Genomic DNA, 23,162 nt, shown 5'->3' on the forward strand with positions numbered 1-23,162 from the left:
GAAATTGAGAAGTTTAGGGCTGGGGGTGAGGGAAAAATAGCAGTGGACTTTTCAATGAAAGGTCTGTGTGCTCAGTTCTGGTGCTGAAAACAAATGCCCCAACTGAACATGTGTCCAGAGGCACTCTGTTCCTAAATTCTCAGGGTATATCCACACCCTTGACCCACTTTGCCCCTGATTCTGCTTGATTGTCCTTGGGGTCCTCATAAAAACAAAGTTGATCCTACAAGTCTGAAGTCTGCCCACCACTGATGTATATACAGAGCAGTTGTGGAACAATCTGTAGCTCACGCTCCGTTGCGAACAGTAAGGACACTTCTCCATGACAGCTTCATCCATTCCAGGTGTGATGCTTTAGCACACTACAGGACATGCAGAAAGCAGCCTGGGAAAGGGTGGGACCTTTTCTCTTGGGATATCAAAGTCAAACATTGTATTGTATATGACTGATAGCCATCACAAACAACGTAACTTAAAACAACATGTAATGTCAGAGAGAATACAAAACACAAGTCAAGTTAACATTCAGAGTGAATTCATGGATACGTTTCACTGCCTTAGCAAACAAAGCTGTTTTATATGTAACATTAAGGGTCACAATCTGATAGCAAACAGTAAATCTTCACATAGATACTTTTACCCTACAAAGATGCCCACATCTGCCCCAATAACTTCTCCCTTGATATAAAGGGACAGAACAATAAATAATGCAAGATATCCTCTACTTCTCCCAGACCGTATGTTCAGAGCTGTAGCTTTCTTAAGCCTGCCTGTATCCTCCATCCAAGAATGCTGTAGACATGGTTTGAAAATTTAATTCTGCAAATGTGATTATCAATGAAGCCAAAGTAAGAGTTTGTAGATTTTGGGCTCTTCGTGATCCGTTTTTTAAAACAGACAGTGCCACTGAGGAAAACAATAACAAATTTGAAATGCTCTAAGTCCTGATTATTCTCCAGTCCAATCTCCCAAATTATTGTTGTTGTCGTTGTTGTTGTTTTCTATTCTTTTAACCATGACATTTTATTTTCAAATAAAGTTCTTTAAAAAAAAAAAGGCAACAACAACAAAAACATACATAATATAAAAAGATCACTAAAGGAACAAATAAATTCACTAATTATTATTCTTAATCTATCCCCGATATGCTTTTGGAACATCTGCAGTAAAACAGCGTAAGTAAGAGCACAATACCTAATGAAATAATAATTTTTTAAAAGTTATACAGCATATATAAGGAGTGTGAGAAAGTGTGTGTAAGTGTGTGTGTGTGTGTGTATGTGTGTGTTAGTCAGAGAAAAATATAGGCAACTGTACTTTCAGCTTAGTTTTGCCTCCAGGAATAGGGAGAACACCAGGCAGAAGATTTTTAGAGACTAACCATTCTTGGTTCTTGATGTGACTTGGCCCAGCCTCCCTTCTTCCTTTGTTTTCTCAAGCAACCTTTGGGGAGGCGGTCCTCAGGCATATCCAAACCTCTCTTACATTTCAAAATGCCTGTTCTTTTATGTAACATAAGGATCCCAATCTCTTGGGATATCTCCACACCAACAGCCTAAATCCAGACCTGCAAACTGGACAGCTTGCAAGGTTCCCACAATGGTCTCCATGGGTCACAGGGTTAGGAAGAAAGCCATTCATCTCCAGCCACTGAGGGCTTCCCGAAGGAGGGCTCCTAGAGCACTACCCATTATAAGGCAATTTCGAGCTATTTTTCACCCTTTAATGGATTCTCTGTGGTAAGAAAAAAAGATGGGAGAAGTGGTGGGAAAACATGGGAGGGTGAGAAGTGGAAGATGACAACGTCTGGACCCCTGCCCCCACACCATTAAATTCCATAAATGTGACAGAGCGATGGTGCAATAAAAGCCTCATCTGGAAGCACCCCCATCTGGCAATCCCACCTGTATCTGAAGTGACTACTTGAGTGGGAAAAGGTCAGCTTGTAGTACTGTGAGTTATAGCGGCAGGGAATTCCTTAGACCCTGAAATAGAAGCATTTGCTAGTGTCAGAGAATTCCACATAAATTTCAAATGGGATCGAATTCTGACAAATCTGGTCCGCGGAATCCTCCTCGGGACAGGGTGGCCCAGTCGACTCGGACTGGAGTCACGTGGACCCTTTTTTTTTTGTCCGCCAAACAGCAGATTTTACTAAAATAATCAGGAAAAGAAATCTGTAAATCGGAAATGGAAGAAGAACGCGAACAGCTTTACCCTTTTTATGATATAGGCATTTTCCCTGTGACCCAAGGCTTTCTTTCGCTGGGGCTGAGTCGCGAAGTCCATGGAAATCCTCCATCTTTTCTGTTTATTGTCTGTGGAGTTGAGGTCAGGTGAGGTGAGGTCAGGCCCGGTGAGGTCAGGTGAGATGTGGTCACGACAGGTCCAGTGAAGTCAGGTGACCGGAAGTGACATTTCCCTATGAACTGAGGCTTACGGAGACCGATGGCAGGCACGCAAAAAGGATTTTTCGGCGGTACTTACGGAATTATTTACGTAAGTTCGGGGAGCCAGGAAAAAAATGGGGGAATCCGAGGCATGTGGACGGCGGAACGGGGCGGCCCTCGGCTCTGCTGAATCCTCGCGGAGTGGAGCCGCTCCACGAGGATTCCGAGGGGGTGGAATGGATCGCCTCCCCCCCCCCGCAGATTCCCCACTGGAATGGACAGTGGGGAATCCGTACATCCCTATTTGCTAGAAAAACATAAGAAACCCCATAGGTTGGATTGCCCAGTCAAGGAGCAGTTTCCCCATACTAACCAACAACACCTACACCACAGGTGCAGAACATCAGGCCTGGGGGGCCAATCCAGCCCTGCGGGGTTCCCCAGATGGCCACACCCCCATTCCCTGACTCCACCCCCTTTTCCCCAGCCACCTGTCATTTGGTGGTTTCCCAGCTTTTGTGCGGTTTTTTTTTTCCCAATTCTAAAAGGTTTCAACCTTTCTCCTAAGGCTTTGTTACTGGTGGTAAAAGCTTTAAGCTAAAATATACTGGGGGGCTGCCTTTAGCCCCACCCCTTTTCCTTTAGCCCACCCACCATTGGAATATGGCCCCTGAGAGCATCTCCAAACTGGAATTGGGCTCTTGGGCTGGAAAAAGTTTCAACACCCCTGACCTACACCACAGAAGGAGTAACCTGGACTGTTGCTTCAGCATGGGCCTGAACCCTAGAGCTGAAGTACTCCTAAGGGAGGTGTGTGCTCCAAGTCTTGCTTCCTTAGAGGAGTCCAGTCCTCAGTTAAAGAGGCAGCACCTTCCTTCTGAGGGGAGCATTTCAGCAAGGTATATTTCCTGCTGCCTCTGAGACTTGGATGGCAGAAACGGTGGGATGCCTGGAGCAGATGCCATTCCCTGAGAGGTATGGCATAGGGGGGGTCCCAGCTCAGTGGCCAAGCAGAAGGCCTCAGGTTTAATCCCTGGCATCTCCTGGTAGGGCTGGAAAAAGACTCAAGTCAATATTGAGCTAGATGGGCTGATGGGCTGATTCATTATAAGGCAGCTTCCTATGTTCCTACATTTCTGGGGACATTAGTACAGAAGCATAGGCCATGGGGGTGTTCTCCTTAACTGAGGACGTTCATGGAAGAGGGGTACCTCAGTGGCTGTTTCCTGAAATGATCCAGGGAGGGGGTCTCCCGCATGGGAAGAAGGGGAAATGGGTAGACACTGTGGGAGGGCTGTATGATGTGATGCCTCCTAGCTGACTGTGACTAGTCCCAGAGAAGGGCCATGATGGAATGGGAGGCAACCATGTTGCCCTTTGCATTCAGTCTCTCCATTTGTTAGGTCACTGGACCATAGTCTTGCAGAACTAGCAACCATTCTGTTAGAGTTGTGTAAGCCCCACTGCCCTAAGTCACTGTACAAACTGTTGTGTTCAACAACTTAAACTTCTGCTCACTTGCCCAATGGCTTTCAAAACTGTATTTCTGAGATCCCAAGGGTTACTCAGAAGGTTGCATGGGGTTCTTCAGTGAGAAGATTGGTGATGGCAGACAAACTGTCCTGAAAGACAGCTAGCCCACAATTATGAATCTTCCCCTGCAAACATGCAGTGGCAGAAGAGCATTGGGTGTCTTCTGGATCACAATTTCCATTCAAGCAGGCCAACAGCAAGGCCCAATAGGCCTAGTCATGCGCCACCCTAGAAAATGCCTCAGAATCCTCTGCAATGTGTAGGGGTTCTGTCACAGATGATCCAGTGTGGAAAGGGTTCCGCACAGGTAGAAAACATAAAAACTATTGACATGTCTTACTATGGCAAATTAAGACATGTCAATAATTTTTATGGTCCATGGGGTCACGAAGAGTCGGACACGACTGAACAACAACAACAACAACTATGGCAAATTGTAGTGAAAGAAAATGTTTCTACATAGAAAGGAGAATAGGCCCTGAGAACCAACTATTCCACTCAGATTAAGATCCGTACTACATATTATTCAGAATGAGGCACTACATGGAGGCTGTACCACTAAACTGCTTCAGAGTCAGGTAGACCAGGGGTTCCCAACCTTTTTGATGCAGTGAGCACATTTAGAATTTTGAGAGAGTGTCATGGGCACTCTCACAAATGGCTGCCATGGGGGTTGGTTGCCCATTCATAAAATGGCTGCCACAGTGGCCATGGCTGGTCATAAAACACTCATTTCCAAGAAAGCAAACTGGTGAGGCTAAAAGAAAAATAACTTGCCCAAGAACCTAAGGACCAGACAAAGGTGGAGTCTGAGCTCCAAAACACAAAACCACTCTTTTTCATCCAAATAAAGATGGTGCGGAGGGTGGCATTTTGCTTTTCAGCATGCCAGCCTCCCAGTTTTTTTTTTAAAAAAGTGTAATTCTGAAAACTCTTAAGAAATCAAATAAAGATCAGGAAGGGCAGGGAGCCCGGTGGGCACCGCGAGAGGCGACTGCGGTGTCTGAGACCCCAGAGGTAGAGGGCCAGATTTCCAAACGCTCCCCCAAATACAGATCTCCTTCCTCCTAGTAAATGTGAGCACATTTCCAAAGGGGCTACACTTAATCTTTATGTCTACATTTACTAGATGCGGGGAGATATTTATAGAGGGAAGGTTTCAAAAGCAGAAGTCCTATTGAGTCCAATGGGGCTTCCTCCCAGGTAAGTGTGTATAGGGCTGCAGCCGTAGGATCCTTGGCCTGGAAGTGATATCTACTTGTGTCCCTGGTGCTGCAATGTTCTGCCAATATCCACTGCTGCCAACTTGGCACTTCAGCCAGGAGACAGCTGTGACTTATCACTATGCAACCGCAGCACTAACATATTGCAAAATTGCTGACCGTGACATTAAAATGTAGCAAAAGTGTCATTTATGTCATGTTTTCCCCTTCAGGTGTAATGGTATGGATGCAATGGACATCATCCTACACTAATGCAGCTGGAATGTCTTTCACAAAACGAAGCACTATTCTCCACATCACGCAGAGTGAGGGTCAAACAAACTATGCATTACTTTAAACAGGTAGCAATTAGCAAGTAGCTCCCTCTGTTTGGGGTCTTTTTTTTTTTTTAACCTAAAAGTGCAGCCCCCAATCTAGAATGCGACCACAGCACATGGAGAAGGGAGGGTAAAGTAAGGCGGTAAAATTTGGACTGTCCCACTTGAGAATGCAGAAAGGAATGTAATGTTTTTTAATAGATACATGTCGAGCCAGTGTAGTGCAGTGGTGAGAGTGACAGACTGGGAGCCGGGAGATCCGGGTTCTAGTCCCCACTTGGCCATGGAAGCTCACTGGGTGACTCTGGGCCAGTCACAGACTCTCAGCCCAACCTACCTCACAGGGTTGTTGTGAGGATACAACAGAGAGGAGGAGGATAATGTAAGCCGCCTTGGGTTCCTTGCAAGAGGAAAAAAGGCGGGATATAAATACAATAATAAATAAATAAATAAATAAATAAATAACAACATTATGTTGGTGGATCCTCTTAGTAAGATGATTGTGAACGTTTGATGAGAAACTTTCTTCATCCTAGTCAGGTTAAAGGGATAAAAAGCCACCCAAACTGTGAGTGAGCTATTATTTTCCCAGGAAAATCATATTTAACCATGCAATAAAGGACTTAAGCTATTGAAGAAAAATAGTTTACACTTCTAACTGGTGACTATCGAACAAACAAGCTGGGGTTGGTCTCCTGTCTAATGAATAGGTACAATAAAATGTTTGTGTCAGACAGAAAATCACCGTGGGCTTGCCCCACAGTATTGCGATGGGATGTGGAGCAATAAATACATTGGCGGGCCTCAGTCAAGGGATGAATGTTTGCTTGTTCTGCTTTCCAGAGGTATTTACAGAAGCCCAAAGAGCTCACGGTTGTTGTCCACTTTGTAAAGAGATGATGACATCAAGAGGCCAGGGCACAAACATGAGTTTATAGGTGTTACACTTTACATTGGGATGGGGTGGGGGCGGAGGTTATCCATTCAGTACGATCTTTTGACCCGCACAAGTTTACAGCTTTCCTCTCTCTGCTTCATAGCACCTCCCCAGCCCCAGAGTTAATCATTTCTCCATCGTTATCTGCCAAGAATTCTTATCTCTTTTTTGCTGTCACTTTATAGCAGGGTCTTCTTATCAACCTGTTCAGGATCATGTGACCAGGCCGAGCCTATCCCAGCTCCTGATTCTTCTGATTAGAAACCATCATGAAATGGGATGGCTGGTTTACAGAGGGTCACTAATGCTGGAAAAAGTACAGAGTCCATCGAAAGACAGGCCTGTTACTTTCTGAATTATTGGATTTGTGTGTGTGTGTGTGTGCGCGCGCGCGCGCGCGCCATTGATGGACTACTCCCTGACTTTCACTGAAGGTTACTGTAGCCTGTGTCCCAAGGCCAGATAAGTTTACAAGCCTCACCTTTTGCTGTGCTCAATGCTGTATACTTGTGACCCAAGGGCACTATATATTTGCACCTAATTATGTCTTCTGGTTTGGATACCGGCAACACACAGGAACCTATAAAACATGGACTTCTTCCAAGTGGTAAGTAAGAGCTTTTCTGATGTTTTTGATCAACCTGTCCAACAGAATTAAATAGGAGCCTTATCAGGTGTTCATATTGGGGAAACAATTATTATATACAATCACTTCACAATTAGCAGATGGAAACTCTGATGGACCTTTGGAAAACTGTAGTTGACAAAATCCAAAAGATTTCTAAGCATAAAGCTATGCTTCAGAAGTATGTGAATCCACCATATATATTTAAAAGTGCAAGGCAAAGATGTTGATGACTGAACAAGCAGATTTTCCATGAAATGTAATATATTTATTAAGGTTATGATGCAGCCCAAGTTAAGCATTTTGAAGTCTTACTTATTTTCGATGAGGAAGTTAAACACAGGCTTAAATACCTCTCACTTAAACAAACAGGACTTCAACATGTTTCACTGAGGCTGAATTATGCTCATCAAAAGTACTGTGTAATAATGATCTAAAGAAGAAAAAAAAAACACCGAGAAAATTATACACTGTGTTGGATAGTATTGCATTTGTTTATGATTTGTTTACTAAGCTGGCATTTGTACTGTGCAGCAATAAATAACTGCATAGTGGTATAGGAATAAACTGAAATTCAAATGGACCTTTGGAAAACTGTAATTGACAAAATCCAAAAGGTCTCTTAAGTTTTTGTGATCTGATCTTTAAAAGCACAAAGTCAAATACACATTTATTCAGATACTAATAATAAAAAGTAACTCTTTCAGCTGATAAAACATTATGTGGAAATGAAAAAAATGTAGTAGTATTTTAGTCTCATATTTTGTAATACACATTAATCTTTTATTTAAGCCTTCTGCTTCAGTGAATTATTTTGTCCTATTACTTACAGTTTTGCTACTTTGGGTCCTTTGTTTAACACCCCACCCACCCCACCCATCAGTTTAACCAAGCTGAAACTTCTAGAAACTTCTGGTCAATTTTGGAAAGTTGGATAGACACAGATTTTCACATCCATAAATGCACCTTTTTTACTCTGGTGAAATAAGGCTCACTTGCACTGATGGCTTACTGTGTTATGGATATTGGTTGCATTTTTTAAAATATGATTTCTCTTGCAATGCTTTTGAGCCTCTGGTAAACTTCCTGTCCTATTGAAGTCAATGGCAAAACTCCTGAGAATTTTGTCCTGTATGTGAAATTATGGAAGAAGGCATATAACAGAACGAATATGGGAGCATCAGACATGCCTTCAGATGTTTACTTTTTCAGTTTATTTTAACAGATTAAGGTTGCGATCCTAAACATCTTTACTACTAGGGGAACTACCACTGAACTTTTACTTCCAAGTTAACCTGCATAGGATTGCACTGTTATATTCTATCTCACTGCAAAGCAATTTCATGCTGATACCATCTTGTGCTGCAGCTCTGTGCATACTAATCTGAGAGGAAGCTCTATTGAACACAGTGGGATTTACTTCTGAGTAAACATGCATAGGATCACTCTGTTATAGACATTTAAAAAAAACTGTTTCTCACACAAGAAAAATCAAGATATGTGTGTGCTAGTTCAATATAACACATAGACATCCCAACAAATTAAGAAATATACCATTTTCAGTCAGCTATGAAAAATACCCATTCTTAAAATTAAAAGAAAGTGTCCAGAGCATATCTTAACTGTGGGAGAGGGGGTGGTTACAGTGACAAAGTGCTCCTTTGTGCTTCCGTGTAAGGCGTGATCCACCATGTTTTTAAATAGCTACCCTTTTAAAACTCCTGTCTCAAATTTTCTTCCTGTGACCATTTTCACTTTCATTTCAAGTTATCTGGTCAATCTCTATGAAAATGGCAAAGCTGCAATTATTTAGCCTTCTCCTGTACTCATCCATAGAGTTTTTACACACAAAAAAATGTCCTCCCCCCACCCCACCCCCAGCCACTATAACTTTATCACCAATAGCATATCAGTATTGGAGATAAGCTGATAAAACTTGCAAGGAGTGCAGTTCTTCTTGATAGAGATGTGTATCCTGATCCTACACGTGTTTGTTCAGAAGTAAATCTGAACAAAGTTCAAGAGGGCTTACTTCTGAGTAAACATGCTTAGGCTCAAGCTACATGAAGTTTTGTGCGGTCACATACACAGACCCACAAAATTACCCCAAAGCCATAAAACACACTGCAACAGAGTATGGTTTTATATGTTATAGAGCAGGAGTGTTCGACCTCTTTCAGTTCGAGGATCTTAGATAAAAGCTTTTCTAACATTGGCCATAGTAACGCACTGGGCAATCTAAAGCAAAGGTGTGGAAGTGATGTAGTTTTTAGGTCAGATTTGTGCCTATAATTAGAAGTAAAGCTAGACCTACCTCCTGAGGCTACTGCTCCTTTTACTAGTACTGCTGCCACTACGTAACATTTATTTAGTGCCAACAAGATGTTATGTGCTGCACAAATAATTGCCAATCTGTTATGAATGCCCTACTCCAGCCTTTCTCAACCTGGTGCCCTCCAGATGTTTTGGACTTCATTTCATTTATTATATTCCTAGACCGCCCCATAGCCGAAGCTCTCTGGGCAATCAATTCACAATAAATAAAAACCATTAAAGCTCATAATGCAAAGGACATCACTCAGTGTGATAGAGTACGTTTTGCAGGCAGGAGGTCCCAGGTTCGATCCCCGGCTTCTCCAGGTAGGGTAAGGAAAGAATCCTGCCTGAAACCCTGGACAGCTGCTGCCAGTCAGTGTCGACAGTACTGGGCTAGATGCGCCAATGGTCTGACTCAGTATAAGGCAGCTTCCTATGTGCCTACAAAAAAGCACTGACATAAAAACAGACTGCATACACACAGAGACAACATTTACCTAAAAACTCCCATCACCCCAGCCAGCATAGCTAATGGTCTATCATGCTGGGAGCTGACATCCAAAAACATCTGTAAGGCACTAGGTTAGGGAAGGATACCATACTACAAGTCATCCTCAATATGGATTGAACAAACGTGTGCTGAACTGTGAGTCTGTGGCAGAGCCCTAGATGATGTAAGAACATACGAAGAGCCCAGCTCAGTCAGACCAGGGGTCCATCTAGCTCAGCGTGATGTTTCCAGGGGTGACCTCCAAAGGCCTCTGGGAAGGTTGCAAGCAGGGCATAAATGCTCCCCCCTGTTCTTTGGCCCCTGGCATCTGGTGTTCAAATGTATACTACTGCTGCTGCATATGGAGGATCCATTGAACGATCATAGCTAGCAACCAATGACAGACCTATCCTCATGGCTAAAGATCAAAGGACAAGATGGCATACACACACAAACACTCCTCCACATACAAAAGTAGTGAACTACTTTTGTTGAATTTTACTTCAGCACTGGCAACAGCACAATGTCCTCCATCACACTTGAGGGCAGCAGGCTAGTTTATGGGTTGCAAGGCGGACTTGGTGGCACACACAACTCTGTTTTCCAACAGAGGGGAAGAGCCTTGGAGGCTCAGAAGGACTGGCGGGGGGTGGGGGGGCTGTTGCTGCCACCTCACAATATGCCACCTGAGATGGTTGCCTCACGCTGCGTAGTAGAAATGCTGATCATATAGCTTCCATTAATTCCTCTAATTCTTGTTAAAGGGTTTTAAAGTCCCACATCTCATGGCAGTGAATTCCATATTTATTTACGTGTTTTGTGTGCAAAAAAGCACTTCCTTTTGTCTGTTCTGAAAGTGTTATTCACAAGCAGGGGGACAACAACATCGAAACTCAAAGTAATTGGTTAATAAAACTAATTCACCCCAGGATTAATCTCTACAAAAAATACCTAACAGCCTGAGCCCAACATATCTTCAGACCCATTGGAGTTTTCACTTGGTTGGAAGGCATCTGATAAGATTTTTAATAAACAATCTGAGCCCTATCAGATTCTCTGTTTCAGCTTGTTTACTTAGCCAATCAGAGGTGGCTTTACTAAGCACATTTTTTTGTCCTCTGGCAGGGCCAGCCCTATTGTTAGGCAAAGTGAGACAGCCGCCTCAGGCAGCTGATCTGGGGTGTCAGGAAAGAGCAGCAAATTATTACTGATTTAATTTATTGTTGTTGTAGCTCTAGTGCCGGCGGGCGGGGGAGTGGTTGTGTGGTTTTCTCCCTCAAATGCCAAAATAACTTGACTATCCTTCAGTCTTATGTACCTTGATGGGTGAGGGTGCCGTTTGCTTGGAGCTGGCCTCTTAGAAACATTGGAATATGGAGGAGCTTGTCTTGATGCAGGGGATGAGCCAAGACAGGTCTCACCAACTCTATAGATTTTGTTTCTTTGTTCATTGTGGCACTGTTGGGCAACACAGATCTCAAAGCAGCACAGTTGGATACACGTTTGGGAACAATAAAATTCTGTGTGAAGAAAGGGCAGCTCTGAAGTACCAGAGCACTAACTTGAAAAACCTGGACCTTTTTTCTTTCTTTTTTTACTGAGGAGCAAGGTGAACCTGCTCCAGTTCCCACTGCCACCTAGAGATGGGGGACAAATTTGTTCAGCTTGCATTTAATGTGCAGTTACCTCATTTTCACAAACTCAAAATTGCTTGAAAAAATTGTTTATTAGGCCAAATGCTTTTTTTAAAAAAATGCAGGTATTAGGAGAATTCACATGCTTATGAATTTTCACATGAATTAAAAAACAAAATTCTCAAAGTTTAGGACCAACTGAACTTAAGATTGGACTAATGAAGAACTGAGAGAAGATGCAATTGGCAGATCCTTCCATCCCTGCTTCCATCACGATGAGGTTTGGAAACTGGAGCTAGGCCAGAGACTAAGGGTGCAATCCTATGGCCGCTAGTCAGCGGCTAGATGGCCGTAGGATATGTCAGTTTCTGGGAACCGACCTCAGAGCCCGCGCTCTGAGGTCAGTTTCCTGAGAACCGACCTCCACCCCCTTCCGTGCCGCCTCGTAGGCAGTGTGGAACGGCCCCACACTCCGTACTCGGAAAAGGAACATGGAGCAGCAAAAATGGAGTGTTCCTGGGGGCATGCCAGGGCGGGCAAGTTGGAAATGCCGGTACAACACATCCCATGTGTCATCCAGCCACCACTTCCCGCGCTCCAAGGTCCCGCTGCTAGACAGCTGAAATCAGCTGTCTAGCCACAAAAGCTGGGTGGGGGGAGCAAGGAGGAGATCCACTCCTCACCAGCCCCCTGCCCTGCACTGGATAGGCAGTTGCCCCCGGGCTCGGAGGCGACCGTCAACCCAGATAGGATTGCTCCCTAATAGACTGTGCCACTTTCCCAGGTATGGGGGGGGGGCTTCAGCAAAATCTTCTCAGTGGCCCCTCTCCATGAATGGGCAGACCCCAGGCCTTCTCAAGACATTTTAATGCCTGAGGTGAAGGACAAGATGGTACCCCTCCCGTTCCACATACCAAAACAAACAAGCCCAGCAGTTGAATCTTATGTCTGTACTGGCAGTGTCCTCCACTGCACCTAAGGGCAGCACGGTAGCTTAGGGGGGACAGGACAGAGCAGGATATATAGTACCCAGACATACGGCTCTCCAGTACCTCACCATCACTCCTGCCTCCCACCCACCCCCATCCCCGGCCAAGCATCTGCTGTACTCACTCTACCTATCAGCTTGTCCCTAATGCCACCACCTATTCCTTTGTGTCTTCTTCTGGGCCTAACCAGCACCACCTCCCAAAGAGAGAGAAGAAGGTATGCGGAAGCAACTGCTTCTTCCCCTTGTTCCTCTCACTGCACACTTGCTCAGAGAGGGTAGGTGAACGGTCAGGTGGCAACAGCAAATAGGTGGGTCAACGGGCCAGAAGGTTCTGGGAAGTGGCAGTGGACCCCTTAATGGGGTGTATACCTCAACATATGCCCAGCAATGCCAACCCTCAATGCCGGCCCTGCTAATGGATCTAAAAATGAAAACTAAATGAATTTTGGGGGATAATTTCTTGCCTCCTCGTCTGCTTCCTCTCTTGGTTTCGCTTCAAACTCCTAATGGTGACCTCAGATGCAGCCTGAAATCCCCTGTTATCATCTGAAGTTCTGAAGCTATTTTTAAAGTATCCTATATAAAATCACTTTCTGAGCTTTATTTCCCCCCCCCCCTCACCTCTTATAAAAATCACAGACTCCCTGAAAATATAAAGTTTTAGGAGTTTGAGTTTAGTATGTTTGACTAAGGGGATGAACCAGGGCACTAACTTGAAAAACTGGCCTAGGCTAGGCGGAAAGTGAAAACAAGCCACTCGTCACTTCTATTTCACCTGTGAAATTCCGCAGCTTGTATAACATTTATTGCCGTCCAACTAATGCCACGGCCGCCTGAAGCATTGGCTGGTTCTAGTAGCTCTGCCAAATGGGTTCATTTGCACTGGCCTTATCAAAGGGGACTTGATGAGAGCTAGTGTTGGAGCAGGGAATTTAATTGTAAGGTCCTTCAAGCAGGGATCTGCCTTCATTTATTTGTTTGTTTTCAAATTGATATATTGCCTTTCTCCCGCAAAGGGTTCAAGATGGCTCTTTAGCTTATCTGAGGCCACAATCCTATGCATGTTTAGACAGAAAAAGTCCTTCAACTCCCAGCATTCCCCAGCCAGCATTCCCCAGCCAGACTTGTTCCAGGTATAATAAATGTAGGGTGTTAAGTCAGAAGGCAGCTCTGACCTTATTGTGATGTGCACAATTGTGATGGGCACAATCCATTCAAATGGATAGGAGCTGCATAAGTCTGCTGCTGCGCTCTTGTACAGCTCTCTTTTACAGCATGGCTGGCCAGGGAATGCTGGGAGAATGCTGTTTTTCCGTCTAAACATGCATAGGATTGCACTTTCAGTCTATGAAGTCCAACCCTGGGCAATCTTCATGCCCCCAAGAGCCACAAGTGATGATGGGCATTAAATCAGAAGCCACATGCTCATGGTCGGCACAGCCAAAGGTGATGGTGGATGGGTTGTAGGCCAGCAGTGTAGACTAATACAGACTGATGATCAAATAATAATTAACTATAATAACAAAGTCCCTGGTTCAGACCTTGCCTATGCCATGAACTCCCTATATGGCCAGGGTGTTAACCCTCTTTCCATCCCAAGAGTTGAATTCAATTTCAGATAAACTGGGGGGGGGGCATTCCAGTGGTGGGCAGGGCTGATGGCAAAAGGAGTGGGGCCAAAAGCAACAGAATGGGCCCCAAATGTCAGCATATTTAGCTTAAGGCACTTAGTGCCAGTAGCAAAGCCTTAAGAGAAGATTTTCAGTCTTTTAGAATGAGAAAAATAATACTGCACAAAAGCCAGGAAACCGCCAAACAATCAGTGGGTATGGGAAAGGCGGTGGAGCCAGGGAAAGGAGGCAGGGCCCTCTGTGGAACTCTGGAGGGCTGGATTTGGCCCCCAGGCCTGAGGTTCAACACCCCAGCTATATGGCATAAGCCATTCTCTCTAAGCCCCAGCTCCTTTGCCTGCAATATAGAGACTGGAAAAAGTTCAGAGAAGGGCAACTAAAATGATCAAGGGGCTGGAGCATCTCCCCTATGAGGGAAGGCTACAACAGCTGTGATTGTTTAGCTTGGAAAAAAGGAAGGTAAGGGGAAACATGATAGAAGTGCACAAAATTATGCATGGGGTGGTGAATGTGGAGAGAGAGACATTTTTCTCTCTCAAAATACTAGAACCCAAAGGGAACATCCTATAAAGCTGATTGGTGGGAGATTCAGGACAGATAAAAGGAAGGATTTCTTCATACAGCGCATAAACTATGGAATTCGCTACCACAGGATGTAATGATGACCACCAATTTGGATGGAAGGGAATTGGGCAAATACCTGGAGGAAAAGGCTATCAATGGCTACTGGTCTTGATGGCTATTATGTGCTACCTCCAGTACCGGCGGCAGTGAGCCTATGTATACCAGTTGCTGGGGAACATGGGGGGGGGGGTGCTGTTATGTTCATGTCCTGCTTGTGGGTTCCTGGTCAACAGCTGACTGGCCACTGGGTGAACAGAATGCTGGACTGGATGGACCTTTGGTCTGATCCAGCATGGCTCTTCTTATATTCTTCTTATGTTCTTCTGATTATAATGCTAACCTACCTTACCGCATTGTTGCATGGAATACTGAGTTATAATATATGAAAAACGCTCTGAATAATTTGGAGCACAGTGTTATTTTTGTTTGGTTTACACTAACTCCCCAAGACCCCAACCATCACGCTAACTCCCCAAATCTGGCAGGTTATAAAAAGAAATGGCTTGAACACCTGGTTTCTGAGCATATTGACCCTGATCCAACTAAACTAAGGTAATCATGAATAATGTTGAAGTCTTGGAAATATCAATAGGACTTACTTCTTCTCACCATGTTTAGGATTAGAACTAGATGTCTTACAGAAATCAATGAACAAGTCAGTCTCAAGTAGTTGTGCCAAATGTTCTCATGCAAATTCTTTGGAAGGTGTGTATATCTTTATGGCTTGTAAAAGTATTTAAAATGCTCCTCCAACTAGGTTGCGGTCCTAGGCACACTTACTTACCTGGACTTACTTCTGAGTAAAGCTGTGTAGGATTGTTCTGTAAATCACATAGATTTCAACGGACTCTGGCTGCAGTCCTGCGCACACTTTCATGGGATGACGCCCACTGAAATCAATGGGACTTCTGAGTAAACAGGCATAAGATTTCACTGTTAGTCACAACTAACTTTTGCTGGCTTGGTGTCCTTACTTGGCAATCAATCCCAGTGAAATCAAAGAGCCCAGCCCTGGGGATGGAAGTGCTTTTTCAATGGGACTTACTCCCAAATAAGTGTGCATAGGATTGCAGCCTTACCTGCAGTTTAGTAATGAATTGGAGGAGGGATAGAGTAAAAAGAAGCTGCAAGGCATATTGTCTTGTCAGATCATTATCCCCCTGTGTTCAATGGGGTTTACTCCCAGGTAAGTTTCCATAAATATGTAGCCTTACACTGGAGCCCTGGGAGTAAGCCAGGGGTGTGTGTGGGGGGGGGGGGCGCTTTTTATTATTCCGAGAGCAAAATGTCCGGGGCTGTCAATGGGACTTACTGCAGTGCCCTCAGGTTTGGGCCCAAGCCTTGGAGATCGAGGTGATGAATACCTTTCCGCGCCCAACACGCCGGGCCATGGCGGGGTGGAATTTTCAAGGGACGCAGTTTTGAAATGCTCTGATTGCGTTTGTACTGAGAGATAAAAGTATTGAGAGCGATCGGGGGAGGAACTGACACAGCAGCCAGCAGGAGGTGGAGTCGCCATTGCAACATCTCTCGGGTCGACGAGTCCCCTTGCGCAATCCAAAGAACAGGCGCCCCTTTGGAGAATTGCTCAGGGGTTTGTTGTTGCGAAGCTCTAGACGCGCCTCGTCAATTTCACACGGCGCCGGTGTTGACGAGCGCGGCGCCAGCGCGAGTTCGCTTCCAAGCGCCCCGCTTTTCCTTCTGGAAGAGCAAGGCGGGCTTTGCAGAGACCTGTTCGGGGAGACGCGAGCAGTCCTTGGACTGATCCGGACGTAGGACTGAGGACCGCCTATAGGGCAAGAGGAACTCCAGTGTGCTAGAGAGTTTGGGGGGCTGCTGTGGGGCGGGATCTCTCCAGAGCAGAGAGGAAGAAGTTCGGAGCTTGTCCGTTCCCTTCGGCCCGGATCGCGCTTGGCAGAGTTGACACAAGCCGGTTCCCAAGCGGCTCCCGAGCGCGCTGTTTATGAAAGGAGCGCCTGGTGGACTCTGGACGAGGCAGTTGAGAGACGCGGCTCTCCACCCCACGCTTGACCAAAGCCAAAGGCACTTTTTTTCCAGGGAAGGCTGAGGCTGTGAATCCGCTCTGGGCTCAGTCTGAACCAGTCAAAACTCTAAAGGAGCTATCCAAGGTGCTGGCCCCTATTCCCAAAACAGGTCGGCACCTTGGATAGCTGCTTTAGAGTTCTGGATGGTTGTGACTGAAACCCAGAGCGGATGCGCAGCCCCACTGGCATCGGAGCCACCAGCCTCCGCTGACTTTTTCCCCTCGTGTGCGGACGGAGATGGAAAGTATGGTCTTTCCAGCTTCGTGGAGGAGGTTCGTCAGAGGCAAAGAGGGCGACCGACGGAATCTGTCCCAGCAATGCAAAAGTCTTCCCTGTTCCCTTAAAAGACTTTCACGAAAATCGCCTTGGCTTAATAAAACGCGGTTTCCCTTTGAGAACACACACGCGCGCACAGTATCTTATGCTGGAAAGAATTCCTGGTAATGATTTCAAGACAATTCGAGATGGATCCAGACTTAAGTCATACGTATGTCTGGATCCATCTAGTAGTAGTAGTAGTAGTAGTAGTAGTATTAATAGAAGTAGAAGTAGTAGTAGTACTACTAGAATTGGTAGTAGTAGACCAATTGACATCAATAGGAGTTACGTCAGTCAGGTCTAACTTACATCTTAGTGATTTAAATGGGTCTACCCTAAGGACTACTACGTCTGGATCCAACCTTTTGTTTCCAAGTAAGGAGGTTTAGAGAATCGAGGTGTAATATGTGCCCCAGTTATTCTACTGGGGGGGGGGGTGTTAGGCTACAATCTTTTAAACTTATATCCCTTGATGAAAGTCCCACTGAACTGAGTAATTTCAGAGAAAACATGCATAGGATCCAGCTGCTCATTTTATTAGAATCACACCCAAATATATATTAGTTGACACTTTCTAATTTCCACGGTGGTTTGTGTTTCTAATTTTGCTGCTTCTCACAGCCTTTTTAAGACAAGTCACTGATATCCACACAGGGCAATTGAAGCTGATAGATAAGTGACATGCCCAGGGCTATCTAGTGAGTCCGTGGCAGAGGAAAGATTTGGAAAATCTCTAAGTCGCTACCCACTGGAACACACCGGCATGCTGTAATTCTAAGGCTGCAGTCCTGTACATGATTACGTGGGAGAAAGTCCCATTAAACTCAATGGTGCTTCCTTCTGAGTTGACATGTGGAGGATTGCTTATTTCGAAGTAAGTTACCATGAAACCCATGTGACTTCCTTCCAAGTAAACACATTTAAGATTGAGAGGTTGATTTTTCTCCACTTGGCGTACCCTCTTTGGTAATGCAATCTGCTGCCACGAAAGAGTGATAAGAAAGGGGAACACACACACACACACACCACACGCACACCTTTGGAGGAGGATGCAAGACCACCATAGAAAAAATTAGAAGGAAGGAACCATTATGTGCTGGCCTGAAATCCTGGGCCCGATCCAGGCAAGTCGCTTTAGAGAGGGATATCAGCAAACTTCCCTCTCCCAAAAAGCTTACAACCGTTTAGCGCAATCTCCCGTGTGTTTATTTATTCAGAAGTGAGTCTCGTGTTCAGTGTGTCCTATTCCCACTTAAGGATGCATAGGATTGCAACCTTAGCTGGGTGCCATTCAGCCGAAGTTGAACATTCTGAAGTAACATTTTAGTATGGTTTTTTTTTTTTCCCCCTGATGAGAAAGATGGAAACACGTAGTTCAGATCGGAATCCTGTCCCATTTCATTCAGTAGGGCATTGCTGAGTAAATAGATTGAATGACAGCACAATCCTATGCATGTCTACTCGGAAGTGAGCCCCACTGAGGTCAATAGAACTTACTCCCAAGTACATGGATGTAGGATTACAGCCTTAGGACCAGTGGAGGCTGGTGGCTCCGATTTCGGTGGGGCTGTGAATCCATTCTGGGCTTCAATCAGAACCAGCCAGAAGTCCCAAGGACCTATCCAAGGTACTGAACCATATCCCCAAAATAGATTCTGACTGGTTCTGACTGAAACCCAGAATGGATTCACAGCCCCACGGAAATCGGAGCCACTAGCCACCCCACTGCTTGGGAACGCGCTGCACCGCCGCTTTACTCTGGGAGGGTTGTGCCCTAAATTTCAAAAGGGAGGGGAGGAAAGACGAGCCCATACTAACTAAACGCCAGACAGAGGGAATTTAGGACTGGCAGGGGCCCGGGACTGGAAAATGCTTTGGCTGAATCTTGCTGCATAGAATGAAACCGCATCCCGCCTTTCTTCCTCAAGGCGCAGTAGATATGATCTCTTCCCCCACCCACTTTTATCCTCACAACAACCCTACGAGGTAGGATAGGCTGAAAGACAGTGACCAATGAGCTTCATCGCTGCCTGGGGATTTGAACCTGGATCGTCCCACTCCTAGCTGGGAATATAACCGCGGTGTCACACTGCCTGGCTAACCCAAGCTTTGTGGCTTCAGATCGGAGCAACACTTTGAAAACCCTCAGCACAGGAAACGCAGACAAGACCCAGAGAGCTCCTTATGGCTTGCATTAGTTTTCTTTCATCCGCTCGGCGACTTTAAAACAAAAAAAGCGGACTTCTGTCTAGAAGGAAGGAAGGAGGGCGGATCTCTGCTTTCTCCTCCTAAGGAAGGCTTCTGAAACCATCCCGTGCCATCATTTTATATGTATATATAGTTATAAGCTCCAATCAAAAGCTTCAACCAAGTGCGACTGAGGAGGAGAGATAGTCGCCACATTACAGAGAGAAGTTTGGAGAACTTGGCGTTGAAAGAATGGGGATAAAGTGGATTTGAAGCAGTGGAGGCTGGTGGCTCCGATTTCGGTGGGGCTGTGAATGCACTCTGGGTTTCAGATTAAACTAGCCAGAACTCTAGAAGAGCGATCCAAGGTGCTGAGCCTATTTGAGAGAGGGGGTTCAGTACCTTGGATATCTCCTTTAGAGTTCTGGCGGGTTCTGACTGAAACCCAGAATGGAAATCTAGCCCCACCGAAATCGGAGCCACCAGCCTCCACTGGTTTGAAGGCAGAGTAATTAAAGTTGCTGCTCCAGGCGATCGGAGACGTTAAAAGCTCTCGGTTAAATTACAGGCAGTCCCGGGAGTCCGCTGAGAATGGCTTTGCCCTAAATTGCTACTCCGGAGAAAACGGAGCCGAGCAAATCGGCGCTTTTCCTCAGCGCCCCCCTCCCTCCTGTCCGGCTATGCCGGATCAATTTAGGTACACCGCAACCCTCTACATGCGTCTCCTCAGAAGTAAGCTTGTTCCCTTGCAGGTGCGTCCAAGGTGGCGGCCTCAGCTTTTGACTCTCGGAAGCAAGTCCCACTACGTTTACAGTGTGCTGGGGCTGATAGGATTTGTGGTCCATACCGTCTACTGGGAAGAAAGTCCCACGGAGTTCCATAGGACTTACTCCCAGGTAAGTGCGTGTATTGGATTGCAGCCTTCGTGGAGCTTATTCCCACTAAGCCGGGACACGATTGTTCTCGGACGACTCCCCGCAGCGCCGAATTCTCTGTTAGCGCTGGGCACAGAGTTAGTAGTAAATTCGTCGTCCTTCTCCTGCGAAGAGGTTGAGGTGTGTGCTGAGGCCGGAGGGGGCGGGTGGGAACACTGCCTGTCTATGGTCTGAAAGCATCTTACAACAAGTGGATACGCCAGGCATTTAGACAAACAGACTCTCCTTTGCCCTGAGTTCTTGAGTCACGGTGGGTAACAGGCATCAAATGGATACAGCTTCAATCAACTCTACGGTATTACTTTTTTCACCTTTTTTTCATAGTTTAATATCTCTGTGACTAGACTGTAGTTGATAGATGAGAGAGAGAGAGAGAGAGAGAGAGAGAGCTCTACTGTATGACCCTAAACAGAAAGACATTATATTGTACATGCCTTGCCTGCCCACCGGTCCCCGCCCAGAATGATGCGATGATGGGGATGCTGACGTCTGTTCTAATTGGTCTAGCCTGGCTGGACCAATTAGTCTCTCCAGCCAGGCTGGACCAATTACGTGGTGATACTCAAACAGCCTCCATGACTTCTGATCCTGCCAACAGGAATAAAGTGACGCCTCCTATTGCTGTGTCGCAGCAACAACATTTTCCTCCCTCTTTCTGGTGGGGTGAACTTTACCAGCCCAACAGACTGAAACCTCAGCCCCTTCGTGATGAGAGAGAGGAAGGAGGTGGCCAGAGGCCCAAGAAGATCTAGGGCTGAGTTCCTGGAGATGTTTTGTACACACATGAATCCAATGTTTAAGGGTCTCCAGGAGTCACTATCATAGTCCAGGCCTTCCTCCTCCTTGGAACATGAAGTGATCAACAGCCCGTGAAATCCTGGTAGGATTTCAAGACGCGTGTGGTGGTAGTAGTTAGAGTGTTGGACTGGAACTGGGGAGGCCAGGGTTCAAGTTCCCACTCAGCCATGTTCACTGGGCAACTTTGGGCCAATGACTTTCTGCCTAACCTACTTTACAGGGTTGTTGTGAGGATAACATGGAAAGAAGGAGGATCATATAGGCCGCCTTGGGCTCCTTGGAGGGAAAAGCGAGATATAAATGTAAATAATAATAATAATAATATCCCAAGGAAGTGGCTTGGATGTAAATCACATTATAAGTCATGGATTGGGTGGGAGGGAGGAATGGAGCTGAGTAAAATGCAGAGGTCTTAACCAGTTTGTGGATCCACAGCCTCAGAACCAAGAGGAGAAGCATGACCTGTTTCTCCCTGGGGTCGCTCTTTTGTTGCACCCTGGTTTTTAGATGTAGTCCGCTGCTTGATGGGGAGTGGGAGTAGAGCAGGTCAAAAACAGATCCATGCTTCTCCATGCTGAAATGGCCAAAGAACAAAAGAGCCTTCTTGAAGAAAAACCCCTTGGAGATATTATATATATATATATGTGTGTGTGTGTGTGTGTGTGTGTGTGTATGTGGCCAAAACCGGATCAGCATTACAATATACGTTGTACTTTTACTACTACCGCGGCTACTACTGTGACTGATGCCCTGGGACAGACGGTGTGGCAGCCAGAGCGACAGCGCGTTTGCGGGGACTGAAGCAGGGATACCCCCTGGGGAGGAAGGTTTCTCCTGGGGGGAGAAAGGAGGACGATGCCGTTGGTTCCGCTGAAAACAAGAGGGGCTTCCGCGCGAAGGGCCGAGGAACGGGACGTTCCATCTTCTCCTTTAGGACTTCTTGAGAAAACTTCAGAGCCAGTAGGAGTGACCGCAGTAGTTCTTCAATGACAGCCCGGCCGCCTTCACCACCGCTTGAGCTCCTGCTCATTAGAAGTGCGTTCGTTTCCTACAACCAGTCGAACTTTTACATAAATCATTTCTAGGTCTGAGGTCCTAGAGAGAGGGGGGGGTGGGCGCGCGCGCGCGTGTGTTTTACAAAGGAAAAGAAAAACATCCGTCCCAGCAGCACTGGAAGTTGCTTTGCGTCCAATTTGGGCGCAACGAAGGTCTTTTTCTAAGTATAAAAAACCTGGTATCGTTCCCCCGGGGGCGGGGGGGATCAGTTTTCTGGTGGTGGTGTTTCTAACAGGAACGGCAGCAAAGTCTTGATTAATATCGTGGGGGAAATAACCATGACAGCCATCAAACGCCGGCCCTAGTACAAGCTGATCGGGACCCGGCATCCCGCGAAACTTGAGCCGAGAGTGGGGGATTTCTGCTCCCCAAATGAAAATACAGCGAACCCGGCAGACGCCGCGATAGAATGCGGGCTGCAAACCGTGGCGTCCATTTCAGCGACTTGGGAAAGTTCAGAAGCACGCAGAAGACCCAAAAGTTGTCCTGGGCTGGCTGGCTGGCTGGCTGACCCGCCGGCCTTCTTCTTAGAAGCTCGCTCGGGTGGTTTCGGTAAGCTGCGGGGCACGATCCATCCAAAATTAAGCACGTTTTTAATGTCCCGTGGAGTTCAAGGGACGCCTTAGCAGCGGCCACGTGCTTCCATTTCTCCCACTGGAATAAATGGGAAGTCAACGCGCTTCACTTCGGAGGGATCGAGCTCTATACTCGCGGGGGGGGGGGGTTGGAGAGGCCCGTCTGGACGCAGGAAGTTCGAGGCGGTAGTAATTCGTGGAATTCACACGGACCGATCTGCTCCGATCTCCGTTGTCTGGGGTTCCTGGAGACGCAGAGAGCCTGGGCTAGGGGAGGGCGTGAAAACCTCTTTTTCCCCACCCAAGGTGATTTGGCCACCTCAGGGGACAGCGGACAGTTAAGTGCAAAAACGCTGCAGCCCATAAGAGACACGGGGAGGGGAGGGCGGTATGGTTAGAAAAAGTTGAGTTTCACAGTGACACACGCACGCACTTCCTCAGAGCTTCCTACAGAATTGTCGACCTATAGCTAAAAGCTACGGGGCCTTTAGCCTGGGGGTTTGGTGGCAATTTGCCCCGGGGTGAAAAACAACCACG

At 46.2% G+C, this 23,162-nt stretch overlaps 1 protein-coding gene across 2 annotated transcripts in view; it reads left to right on the plus strand.

The window, feature by feature from the left end:
- The first annotated feature begins 6,753 nt into the window (after nt 1–6,753).
- The window catches only part of NR5A2 (nuclear receptor subfamily 5 group A member 2), a 162,882-nt gene continuing 146,473 nt past the window's right edge, over nt 6,754–23,162 (plus strand). The window contains exon 1 of one of the 2 annotated variants that reach the window (XM_084851537.1): nt 6,754–7,007. In XM_084851537.1, coding sequence (XP_084707663.1) covers nt 6,944–7,007 — 64 coding nt within the window. In that variant the 5' untranslated portion in view covers nt 6,754–6,943. Of the gene's footprint in view, nt 7,008–22,247; nt 22,603–23,162 lie in introns of those variants that run through there. The other variant, XM_084851541.1, reaches the window with a different exon arrangement.

Source organism: Heloderma suspectum, chromosome 4 (assembly GCF_057233095.1).
Source record: "Heloderma suspectum isolate Gila_16-S chromosome 4, 16-S_ref, whole genome shotgun sequence".
NCBI classification, from domain to species: domain Eukaryota; kingdom Metazoa; phylum Chordata; class Lepidosauria; order Squamata; family Helodermatidae; genus Heloderma; species Heloderma suspectum.